Source organism: Polypterus senegalus, chromosome 6 (assembly GCF_016835505.1).
Source record: "Polypterus senegalus isolate Bchr_013 chromosome 6, ASM1683550v1, whole genome shotgun sequence".
Taxonomy (NCBI): domain Eukaryota; kingdom Metazoa; phylum Chordata; class Cladistia; order Polypteriformes; family Polypteridae; genus Polypterus; species Polypterus senegalus.
This window is the reverse complement of record NC_053159.1, coordinates 69,238,474-69,250,739: the sequence shown is the minus strand read 5'-3', so window position 1 is coordinate 69,250,739 and position 12,266 is coordinate 69,238,474. Positions and strand designations below refer to the sequence as shown.

General features: G+C 40.2%; 1 protein-coding gene across 4 annotated transcripts in view; it reads left to right on the top strand.

Moving 5' to 3' along the window:
• The window catches only part of LOC120531142 (centrosome-associated protein CEP250-like), a 328,524-nt gene extending 316,724 nt beyond the window's left edge, over window positions 1-11,800 (top strand). For all 4 annotated transcript variants that reach the window (XM_039756280.1, XM_039756279.1, XM_039756281.1 and 1 more), the window contains one exon: window positions 9,704-11,800. In XM_039756280.1, coding sequence (XP_039612214.1) covers window positions 9,704-9,931 — 228 coding nt within the window. In that variant the 3' untranslated portion in view covers window positions 9,932-11,800. The remainder of the gene's footprint in view (window positions 1-9,703) is intronic.
• The last annotated feature ends 466 nt before the right edge of the window (window positions 11,801-12,266 follow it).

The window sequence follows — 12,266 nt, the reverse complement described above, 5'->3', positions numbered from 1 at the left end:
TTCCGCCTTAGGTCTTTATAGGGTCGCCCTTTGGATGCATGCATGTTTTGAATTCCAAATAAATGAAGTTATGGTTGAATCTAATTTCTTAAAAAAAGATCTATTAATCTACAGGGTGGGCCATTTATATGGATACACCTTAATAAAATGGGAATGGTTGGTGATATTAACTTCCTGTTTGTGGCACATTAGTATATGTGAGGGGGGAAACTTTTCAAGATGGGTGGTGACCATGGTGGCCATTTGGAAGTCGGCCATTTTGGATCCAACTTTTGTTTTTTCAATAGGAAGAGGGTTTTGTGACACATCAAACTTATTGGGAATTTCACAAGAAAAACAATGGTGTGCTTGGTTTTAACATAACTTTATTCTTTCATGAGTTATTTACAAGTTTCTCTTTGTTTACAGCCATTGACATGTCGCAGAGGTTAACACGTGAGGAGCGGATAGAAATTGTGTTGATGTCTGGTGAACGCAGTAACCGGGTCATTGCAGCAGATTTCAATGCAAGACACCCTACGAGACCACCCATGTCCCATGCTACAGTTAGCAAACTGCTTGCTAAGTTTCGTGAAACTGGTTCAGTGTTGGATTTGCCAAAATGTGGACGCATGAAAACTGTCACTAATGAAGAAATATCAGTGGCTGTCCTAGCTTCCTTCAGCAAGAGCCCACAGCGTAGCACTCGCCGCATGTCACTGGAGAATGGCATTAGTCGAACATCCCTTCGGCGGATATTAGCTACTCACAAATGGCACCCTTACAAACTCCAGCTACTGCAGCATCTCAACGAGGATGACCCAGATCGGCGCACTGAATTTGCAGAATGGGCAAAACAGAAATTGGAACAGGACCCTCAGTTTACGCAGAAGATTTTATTCAGTGATGAGGCAAACTTTTATGTGAATGGTGAAGTTAACAAGCAAAACCACCGCTATTGGTCTGACACTAACCCACATTGGATAGATCTCTCCAAGAAAAAAATTGATGGTATGGTGTGGTATATGGGGTACAAAGATAGTGGGGCCATTTTTCATCATTGGAAACCTCAAGGCCACTGGATATGCGAAATTGCTACATGATGATGTGTTTCCCTCTTTATGCACTGAAGCTGGCACGTTCCCTGAGTTTTTCCAGCAAGATGGTGTACCACCACATTATGGGTGTCAGGTCCGAGCATTCTTAGATGAACAGTTTCCTGGAAAGTGGATTGGTCGTCGTGGGCCAGTTGAATGGCCCCCAAGGTCTCCCGATCTGACCCCCTTAGACTTTTATCTTTGGGGTCATCTGAAGACAATTGTCTATGCTGTGAAGATACGAGATGTGCAGCACCTGAAACTACGGATACTGGAAGCCTGTGCTAGCATTTCTCCTGCGGTGTTGCTATCAGTGTGTGAAGAGTGGGAGAAGAGGGTTGCATTGACAATCCAACACAATGGGCAGCACATTGAACACATTTTATAAGTGGTCAGAAACTTGTAAATAACTCATGAAAGAATAAAGTTACATTAAAACCAAGCACACCATTGTTTTTCTTGTGAAATTCCCAATAAGTTTGATGTGTCACATGACCCTCTTCCTATTGAAAAAACAAAAGTTGGATCCAAAATGGCCGACTTCAAATGGCCACCATGGTCACCACCCATCTTGAAAAGTTTCCCCCCTCACATATACTAATGTGCCACAAACAGGAAGCTAATATCACCAACCATTCCCATTTTATTAAGGTGTATCCATATAAATGGCCCACCCTGTATATTGGAATGTTTTGAAATAAAAAGAGAAACTTAGGAAGGATATTCATCTTAACAATGTTAATTCTTCCAGCTAAAGTGAAAAGGGTTCACCATCTATGCAAGTCTTGCTTAATTTTTAATTCTTCCAGCTAAAGTGAGATGAAGGTTTGACCATCTATGCAAGTCTTGCCTAATTTTTTCCATGCAGACAGCAAAATTTAGTTGATAGAGAGCTTTATATTTACTTGTGATGTTTAACCCATAGGTATTTAAACTGATCTGCAATGATAAAAGGAAAGGTGTCCAATATAATATTGTATGCTTGAGAATTCACTGGAAAGAGCACACTTTTATTCAAATTGATTCTGAGACCACAAATCTTTTGAAATTCTATTAGTGCTGTTAGGACTGTAGGCATAGTATTTTCTGGATCTGATACAGTATATACAGTACCATATCATTTGCATAAAGAGAAACTTTGTGTTCCAGTCCTTCTCTGATAATCCCCTTTATCTCATAAGCATTTCAACGGTGAATTGCCAGTGGTGATTGCAAAAAGCAGTGGCGACAAGGGGCATCCTTGTCTGGTACCATATTCTAGTTTAACTATTCTGAATTAATGTTGTTAATACAACCTTAAGCTTTTGGATTGGTATACAGTAGTTTGATCCATGCACAAATGTTCAGGCCAAACCCAAATTTCTCTATTGTAGTGAAAAGGTAATTACATTCGACCATATCAAATGCTTTTTCTGCATTAGTTCGACTCTCTTTGCTAGAAGGAAAGTTACTTAGCTTTGTTGATTTAACCTCGATTCTCTGCACATGCACAAGTGCAAAAACCTCTAAAATGGCATCGACATCTGGCGAGAGACCAAAGCGAATGTGCAAAGCAAAATACTCCATGGACTCTGAATCTGATCGGGTAATGGATATCAAAAATGAAAGTGGGGTACCGGCATTATCTGCTCGGTCCCCAACTGATCATGGTGCTGAACACTTCCATGTAGCTGATGCGCCTACAGCAGCATTCGCCTGGGATGATCATCACTTATGATGACAAGAGATACAAACCATATTGCATCACACTGAGACCACTACCGCCGCCCTCCTGCTGTGATGCCGATCATGCGCCAACTACAGCCACAGCACATAGCAACAGATGTTTTATGTTGATTTATGTGAGAAACCATTGCCTTATGTGCTTTACAGAAAACTTGAGTTTTTCGGAAAAATAATTCAGCCCTCAAAGAGTTAAACTAGTCATTAGCTAACTAGTAGCCCCCACACAACACCACTTCTAGACAACTGAGCTGGGAACAAAGCTTTATTAGCTTATAGCTTAGAAATTGTTCAGATTTTTTTTTTTGATTTGTTTCAGATTAAACTGCCCCAAGTGGAGGAGTTTAAGTATCTCGGGGTCTTGTTCACGAGTGAGGGAAGAATGGATTGTGAGATTGACAGGTGGATTGGTGCGGCATCCGCAGTGATGCGGGCTCTGCATCGGTCTGTCGTAGTGAAAAAAGAGCTGAGTTGTAAGGCAAAGCTCTCAATTTACCAGTTGATCTACGTTCCTACCCTCACCTATGGTCATGAGCTATGGGTAGTGACCGAAAGAACGAGATCGCGAATACAAGCTGCTGAAATGAATTTCCTCCACAGTGTGTCTGGGCTTTCCCTTAAAGATAGGGTGAGGAGCTCAGTCATCCGGGAGGGGCTCAGAGTAGAGCCGCTGCTCCTCCGCATCGAGAGGAGTCAGATGAGGTGGCTCGGGCATCTGATCAGGATGCCTCCTGGGCGCCTCCCTGGTGAGGTGTTCCGGGCACGTCCAACCGGGAGGAGGCCCCGGGGAAGACCCAGGACACGCTGGAGGGACTATGTCTCCCGGCTGGCCTGGGAACACCTTAGGATTCTCCTGGAAGAGCTGGAAGAAGTGTCCGGGGAGAGGGAAGTCTGGGCTTCTCTGCTTAAGCTGCTATCCCCGCAACCCGACCTCGGATAAGCGGAAGAGGATGGATGGATGGATGCAAGAACAAATCTCTAGAGTAATATGATTCTTTAATGTGAGAAATTCAGCTATAGTATAATACTTGATTTAAACATTTTCAGCATTCATGTTGACTTCATTTTGAAAACAGGCAGTATACAATTAATCCACAAATGCTAGAAGATTTTAATTCATGTTTAGTACACAAGCTAATCTTTGGCCCCATAACAACATCAGTATCGTAGAATACTGTTTTTTGATTCAAACTCAAAACATTTTAATCACCCATTTTAACATTATCATATGTATATAAGTTTTATTGTACAGATATCACCATCTTTGTGGTGTGCTGTACACCTTCCAACCAAATTCTTACCAGACACTGAATGACCGATGTTTAAAGAATTATTCCAGAACTTCGGGGTAACACCAGAAAAATATAAAGGGCATTCCTTTCCAGCGTTAATGCACAGAGGTTAATTATTTAATAGAAATATTCTCTGTGTAAAAAAATCAAGGAGTTATGCAAATGAAAGATACAGCAGAAGCGATTGAAAGTGGCACTAACCAAAAGGCTGAATGAATGACTGAAGAAGAGGCGATGTCCTGTTCAAGAAAAAGCTTTAGACGTAATTGCATTTTCCTTATAGAGTGAGGTAAGAAATGAAACAAGAAAGCTCTCCTTTAAATATGAAGCCAGCACTATAAACCTTCAGCCTCGTTGCCAGACACCATAGCTTTGAGTGTTGATGTGGCTTCGCCAGAAGAAAAAAGGCAGGGAGAGTGAAACAGAGGCAGAAGTGGCGTCCTCGGATATAAGACAAGGGGGACAAATGCAGTAAATGTAAACTTAACAGAACTCCCATAAGATCTTCCATTGTAACATACTGTATACTGTATTTGCATCTGCACACTTTGTAAGGGGACCCCCACACTGAACCCTGGAATCATTTACATTTATATGTATCTCTGCTTACTTGGAATAGAATTTAAAAAATATATATTTACAAGCTTGAACATACAGCTGATGAAATACAAATTAAGAAATACTTGAGTGAACAATGTAAACAAGTGAAAAATCATAAACATTTAAAAATGATAATAATACAATGCATTCGGAAAGTATTCACAGCGCATCACTTTTTCCACATTTTGTTATGTTACAGCCTTATTCCAAAATGGATTAAATTCATTTTTTTCCTCAGAATTCTACACACAACACCCCATAATGACAACGTGAAAAATGTTTACTTGAGGTTCTTGCAAATTTATTAAAAATAAAAAAACTGAGAAATCACATGTACATAAGTATTCACAGCCTTTGCCATGATACTCAAAATTGAGCTCAGGTGCAGCCTGTTTCCCCTGATCATCCTTGAGATGTTTCTGCAGCTTAATTGGAGTCCACCTGTGGTAAATTCAGTTGATTGGACATGATTTGGAAAGGCACACACCTGTCTATATAAGGTCCCACAATTGACAGTTCATGTCAAAGCACAAACTAAGCATGAAGTCAAAGGAATTCTCTGTAGACCTCTGAGACAGGATTATCTTGAGGCACAAATCTGGGGAAGGTTACAGAAAAATTTCTGATGCTTTGAAGGTCCCAATGAGCACAGTGGCCTGCATCATCCATAAGTGGAAGAAGTTCGAAACCACCAGGACTCTTCCTAGAGTTGGCCAGCCATCTAAACTGAGCGATCAGGGGAGAAGGGCCTTAGTCAGGGAGGTGACCAAGAACCCAATGGCCACTCTGTCAGAGCTTCAGAGGTCCTCTGTGGAGAGAGGAGAACCTTCCTGTAGGACAACCATCTCTACAGCAATCCACCAATCAGGCCTGTATGGTAGAGTGGCCACATGGAAGCCACTCCTTAGTAAAAAGGCACATGGCAGCCCGCCTGGAGTTTGCCAAAAGGCACCTGAAGGACTCTCAGACCATGAGAAACAAAATTCTCTGGTCTGATGAGACAAAGATTGAACTCTTTGGTGTGAATGCCAGGCGTCACGTTTGGAGGAAACCAGGCACCGCTCATCACCAGACCAATACCATCCCTACAGTGAAGCATGGCGGTGGCAGCATCATACTGTGGGGATGTTTTTCAGCAGTAACTGGGAGACTAGTCAGGATAAAGGGAAAGATGACTGCAGCAATGTACAGAGACATCCTGGATGAAAACCTGCTCCAGAGCGCTCTTGACTTCAGACTGGGGCAACGGTTCATCTTTCAGCAGGACAACGACCTTAAGCACACAGCCTAGGGATGTGTTTCAGCGGCAGCAACTGGGAGACTAGTCAGGATAAAGGGAAAGATGACTGCAGCGACGGTTCATCTTTCAGCAGGACAACGACCTTAAGCACACAGCCAAGATATCAAAGGAGTGGCTTCAGGACAGCTCTGTGAATGTCCTTGAGTGGCCAAGCCAGAGCCCAGACTTGAATCCGATTGAACATCTCTGGAGAGATCTTAAAATGGCTGTGCACCGACGCTTCCCATCCAACCTGATGGAGCTTGAGAGGTGCTGCAAAGAGGAATGGGTGAAACTGGCCAAGTATAGGTGTGCCAAGCTTGTGGTATCATATTCAAAAAGACTTGAGGCTGTAATTGCTGCCAAAGGTGCATCAACAAAGTATTGAGCAAAGGCTGTGAATACTTATATACATGTGATTTCTCAGTTTTTTTACTTTTAATAAATTAGCAAAAACCTCAAGTAAACTTTTTTTCACGTTGTCATGTCGTTGTGTGTAGAATTCTGAGGAAAAAAAAAGAGTTTAATCCATTTTTGAATGAGGCTGTAACATAACAAAATGTGGAAAAAGTGATGTGCTGTGAATACTTTCTGGATGATTATATATTCAATTTTCACATTATTCCTATGGATTACTTATTCCAGTTCAACAGAATACAATTTCCTGTTGTAAAAGTGTGCTTTGCAATGACCAACAAAAGCTAAGCAAGAATTGATCTAATGCAGGAATGTTCCACTCATGGGCAATTGTATATCGCATGTTGAAGAGTAAGCAGCTCCAGCAGCCTAATAATAAAATTAATTGTTATTTGACTGATGCTTTTAACTAAGGCTACTTGAAACATCTGACATGCAGTTGGAGCACAGGCCGGTGAAGTTGCTTACTCAGTGTCAGTAGCAGGATTTGAACCCACAACCTCAGAGTTTGAAGTCCAAAGCCTTAACCACTACACCACACTGCCTGCCAAAACCATTAGCCTTTGTTAGAAACCCTACAAATATTACATACAAAAAAGTACTTACTTATACAGTGAACCCTCGTTTATCACGGTTAATCCGTTCCAGACTCTACCGTGATAAATACATTTTCGAGAAGTAGGATTCTTTATTTATAAATCGAATATTTTTGCAGTTAGAGTATAGAAAACCTGTTTACAACCTTCTAAATATGTTTTTTAACATTATTAGAGCCTTCTAGACATAAAATAACACACTTTAGTCACCATTACACTCGTATTACCCAATATATTAGACAAAATAAGAGAAAATAAGACATATTAGACGTTACAAATATATTATTACTAGGCTCATCCGTCTTTTAAGGCGACCGACTTTTATCCTCAATTTTTGTGCGCTCCATGTGTACATCAGGCATGTAAGTGTAGGGAATGAGAACATTAAAGTGCCCATTCATAACATCTCCCAAAAACCTAAGTTTTTTTATCCCCTCAAGTGCCTGTCCAAAGTCATACAATGTCAGCCCGAATCTGTACCGCTAAAGATGGAGTTTCATGCACTAAATACGCTATAGATGAGAATAAGCAAGCACCATCTCCCCTGATATTTACTACGCGGTGAGGCATTTGTACTCCATCAACATTAATTATTTCCAGAGACATAATTTTGCATCGCGCACAAAAGCAAGGGAACAATGGGAGCACCAGAACTCTGCTCACATCGCGTAGCCTCGTACCGCAAGCCGAAAGTAGTAAGTCTGTGATAAGCAGAATACCGCTACGCTTTGCACTCACGGGACGGAAGGACAATCCCTACTGCTTTTATATAGTAGATTATTGTACTGTACATTTAATTACACACACGCAACGCAAGCGTTGTACTGTTTATACTTGCATGCATACTTTATGTAAATCTGGAGGAATCCAACAGATAGCAGTTTGAGATATTATCGTGGTGAGAACAGGTTTGGCTTCGCTGTGTTGTGAATTGCCTGGAACACCCATTAAATTCTGATGACACCTTACAGCAATATCTCTGAAAAGGATGTTTAATGATTAAATCCGTCAATCCAGGGATGTATCCATTCCAGCAAGCATCAAGTACGAGGCAGAAACAATCCCTGGTTGGGGCATCAGCTCATCGCAAGGTGAATACAAGCACTGGAGCACACTGAGGAAACCCAGCAGGAAAACATGTAAACTCCAGGCAGGGAATATCAGCAGTGTGACTCCCTGAAAGACAGCAGCGCTGATGTTCCTCCACCGTGTCATCCCAATGCGTGTAATTATTAACAGTATTCATTATTTAAACTAAATTACCGATATATCTGTAAAATGTAACATACATACTTTAATGCATTTCATCATGAAAGTGGTATCAAGTATAAATCTAAGGATTCTAAATGTGCAGAGAGTTGGAATATCATACATTTAATGTGCTCAGTGTGGTGATCTATTGCTGTTTGCCGCTGCTGTCAGGACCAGCGGAAGTCCTAGAAAAAAAGGTGGCACAGAAGATGGTATGTGAGACTTAAAGTATATCGCATCATTACGATCGGGAATATGCAACGCTTGAATATAAAAGCACCACAAATGCATCTGTATGTCGCCATTTTGCTTCACCACTTTGAACCATCCATCAAACACCGAAGAGCGTACACCAATCTCGTAGGATCTGCAAAGCGGCTTTCTGTCACATGTAGATTGTAACCAGAGACTCTGACGTCACATTCCAACTTTTATCACACTGCGCCCCCTGCACGCGTCACGTTAATTTCTGAAGACCTGCTCAGAAGACGCATCAAATGAACGCTGGGAACGCATGGCAGCCATGATGCGGGCACGTACACATTCTGAGCGTGAAGTATAAACGAGCCCTAAGACCTCTGGCACAGTCTGCTGTTGTTGTAAACTAGGAGTCCCATAACATACAATCCCAAAACCGCCTCCAAAAATGCCCACTAGAGGGGCATATCACCATCAAACCCCAGTAATAAGGATAACAGAGGCTTTATAAATCATCTTCTTCTTCTTCTTCTTCTTTCGGCTGCTCCCGTTAGGTGTCGCCACAATGGATCATCTTATTCCATACCTTCTGGTAACACCCATCACCTGCATGTCCTCTCTCACCACATCCATAAACCTTCTCTTAGGCCTTCCTCTTGTCCTGTATAAATATAAAGATATATTCTTCACAAAACGTGCCTTTCCACAAGAGTGAAACTCTGTAGGAGCACAAAAGGCAAAAAGGATTTGCCAATAACACAAAAGAAATGGGATGAAATAAGAGCACATCTGTTAAATAATTAAAGAAAGTAAGATCAAAGAACAATTTACATGAAAGGAAACAAAGAAACATGAAAACTTAATAACAAAAACATTAAATACATAAAAAGTACACATAAGCCAGCGCAATAAGACTGGGTGGACTGACACTCCCACCCAGGGTTGTTTTTGTCTTCTGCCCTCTACTTCAGGGACAGGCTCCACCTCTGACACCCTAAAGGTGGATGAGGCAGGCTCAGGTCAAGGATGGAATTTATTAGTTATGTGTGTGTGGTCAAGAAAATTAAATGAATTTGAAGGTTTTTTTCTGTAATATGATCGTATTTAATGTGAATTACGTAATTTTAGGGCATTAATGATATTAAATATTTTCAAAATAGTGCTACACAGAATTGGAATGTTGAAAGTTTCATATAATTTAAGGAAAGAAAAAAAACACATTAATGTTCATGTTTTATTCTCATCATCTTCTTTTCCTTTTTCCATGTGCAGGTGTTCCATCTCAAGAGAATTTTAGAACAATTTTTTGGTGAGAAGAAGGAGTTTTGTGAACAGTCTTCCAAGAACAGCCAGCAGATTCTGTCTTTGAGGCAGGATCTCAGTCAGTCATTAGCTCACGTTTCACAAGCGCCTTTGTCATCAGTGTTAGACTCTGAAACACAAAGATTAGATAGAAGTGTTCGGGGGGAACATTTAAAATTATCCCAAAGGCACTTTTAAAACCCAGCGATGGATCGACGGCTGGTCCAGGGATGGTTCCTGCTGTGTGTGCCTGTTCCTTCAAGGATCAGCTGCAGTTTCCCTGTGATGCTGCCCTGGATACGCTGGTTAAAAAAATGGATGGATGGCAGGCATTTTTAAGTCAAGGCAACATTGGTGCAATTTATGTAGTCACTTGTAGACAAACAGTTGAGTACACCAGAGTATTACTAGCAGCAGATCCTCCTCTGGCGTTCATGAAGAGGCATCACTAGTGCTGCTGAGGTAGGCTCCAGGTCAGACCACATTGGGAAAAGGATTCCATTAATGTCATTTCAAAAGCATACTCTTGCCATTCTTAAAGTTTACATAGCCATGGTAGAACATTAAGGAATGTAGATAGAATACCAGTTGTTTCGTTTTCGCTGTATGGACTTGGTTGCACAGACAACTTAGTAATGCAGTAATTATTGTGATCTTGTGTTGATTTCATTATTATGTGGCTTCGACATCATGTCTTTCTTTTCAACACTCTTGATTTGAGTTAGATTTGGGGCTTTTTATAGCCAATTGTTTTCACCCAGCAATATTTGATCACAATCTTCCATGCCCTCTTGTTTGGACAATTAAGGATGAAATCATTAACTGGAATTCTCAAATGTATGCCCATGTGTCTAAAGTAGAAAGTAATTACCTTTACTTTTACTCTCTCAGACATGTGTAAAATACAAATTTAAAAAGGAATGCTAGTGGGTGACATTGTGTTTGCTTTGTGCTTGGACCCCAGCTTGCGGTGGAATTTTTAAGTCGCTAGAAGCGGCCTCAAATGCTGCCCTGCATATAAGACCCTCTTAATCCCTGTAAATGGAGAAAGCTGGGATAAATTAAGAATGACTATTTATTTAAAATACTTTTTTAATTAGACCCCAAAGAGTTGGTAGGCAGTACTTATAAACTATAGATAATGGAATTACGGAGAATATGGCAACGTGATATGATGAACCTCTCAACATAATGCCCAGTGGTCAGTGGTTTGTTCACATTTTGTGTAAATAATTGTAAATCTGTACTTTACATTTTTCTGACATTGCTGACTTAGATTTTAGTGGGTCTTTTTTAGAATTGTAACCTGACAAATGAATTGGGATTGTCTGATAAAGAAATGTTTGTTTCTCATGGTATCAAAAAGTAGCAAGCAACAGTTCCTCCGCATTGCGTTTATGAGCCTCATCATGTATTTCCTCTGCTCATCATAATCCATTATTAGTTACTTTGGGATAATTTTACTGAGAGTATACTGCAACTGATTATGTTAAAAAATGATAATTTCATGCAGTTTTACTATCTAAAACCTTTTGACTTGAATGTGTAGAGGACATTTCTTGAATCCCCTTGCTGGTTTTTACTCTGTAAGCCCCTTGTATTTGATTAGATTTCTGTTGGCCAAACAGTTATGTCACGGACCGGTCTTAGTTACAATGGCTGCAGAACAAACAGAAGACATGCTGGACAGTTTCAGTCCTTCTACCTTCCATTTCATCTTCAGAGGCAACTAGTGGACTGCAAGGTAAAAACTATTTACATAAAATACTCTTAGACTGATGTGCTGCCCAATCAGTTTGGCTCCTTTTCATGAAAGAAAATTTTCAAAGTGTGGAGGTTGATTGAAGACTTGGATTTACCCAAAGCAGCTCCCTTCAGCCATAACTTGGCTCTATGTGTATACAGTATGTACAGAGCATGTATATATAAATATGTACCATATATCTATTTTTGTAAGATTAGTTGGGCCACTCCAACCCCTTTAGCCTCTCGTTTTTAAATATTAAACTGTAATAATAAAACTGACTTTTATTTTCTACAAAATTATTAAACTTCATTCAATTTTCATTTTAAAGTGTAAGTTCTCTTAACAACTATCTTCTCATATATGTAAATAATGCATACATACTTTATTTTTAAGGCTTTTCTAAAAACTCATGAAATAAAATGTCATACTATTTAATAACCTTGAGCTGCACACTTATGATTGCCCTTGACTGGCTTCAGTTGGGAGACAGGCTGTGCATAAACCAGACGCACTCAAGCATAAAGTTCTGCTACACAAACATACAGTAAAACCAGCTAACCAGAAAGCAACTTGTGCTTTTATAAGTGAATAAGCAAGCAAAAGATAAGAAGAATCCCCTTGTAGGAGTGCACCTTCAGGACGTCTTCAGACTCCTTCACTTTTTACAAATTGTTTTCTGTTTCCACTTTGTCCTAAAGTTATTTAATTTTTACCCCAGAATGACAAATTGAAAGCAGAATTTTAGGTAGTTGTGCAAAGATATTATTAATAATAAAAAACTGAAAT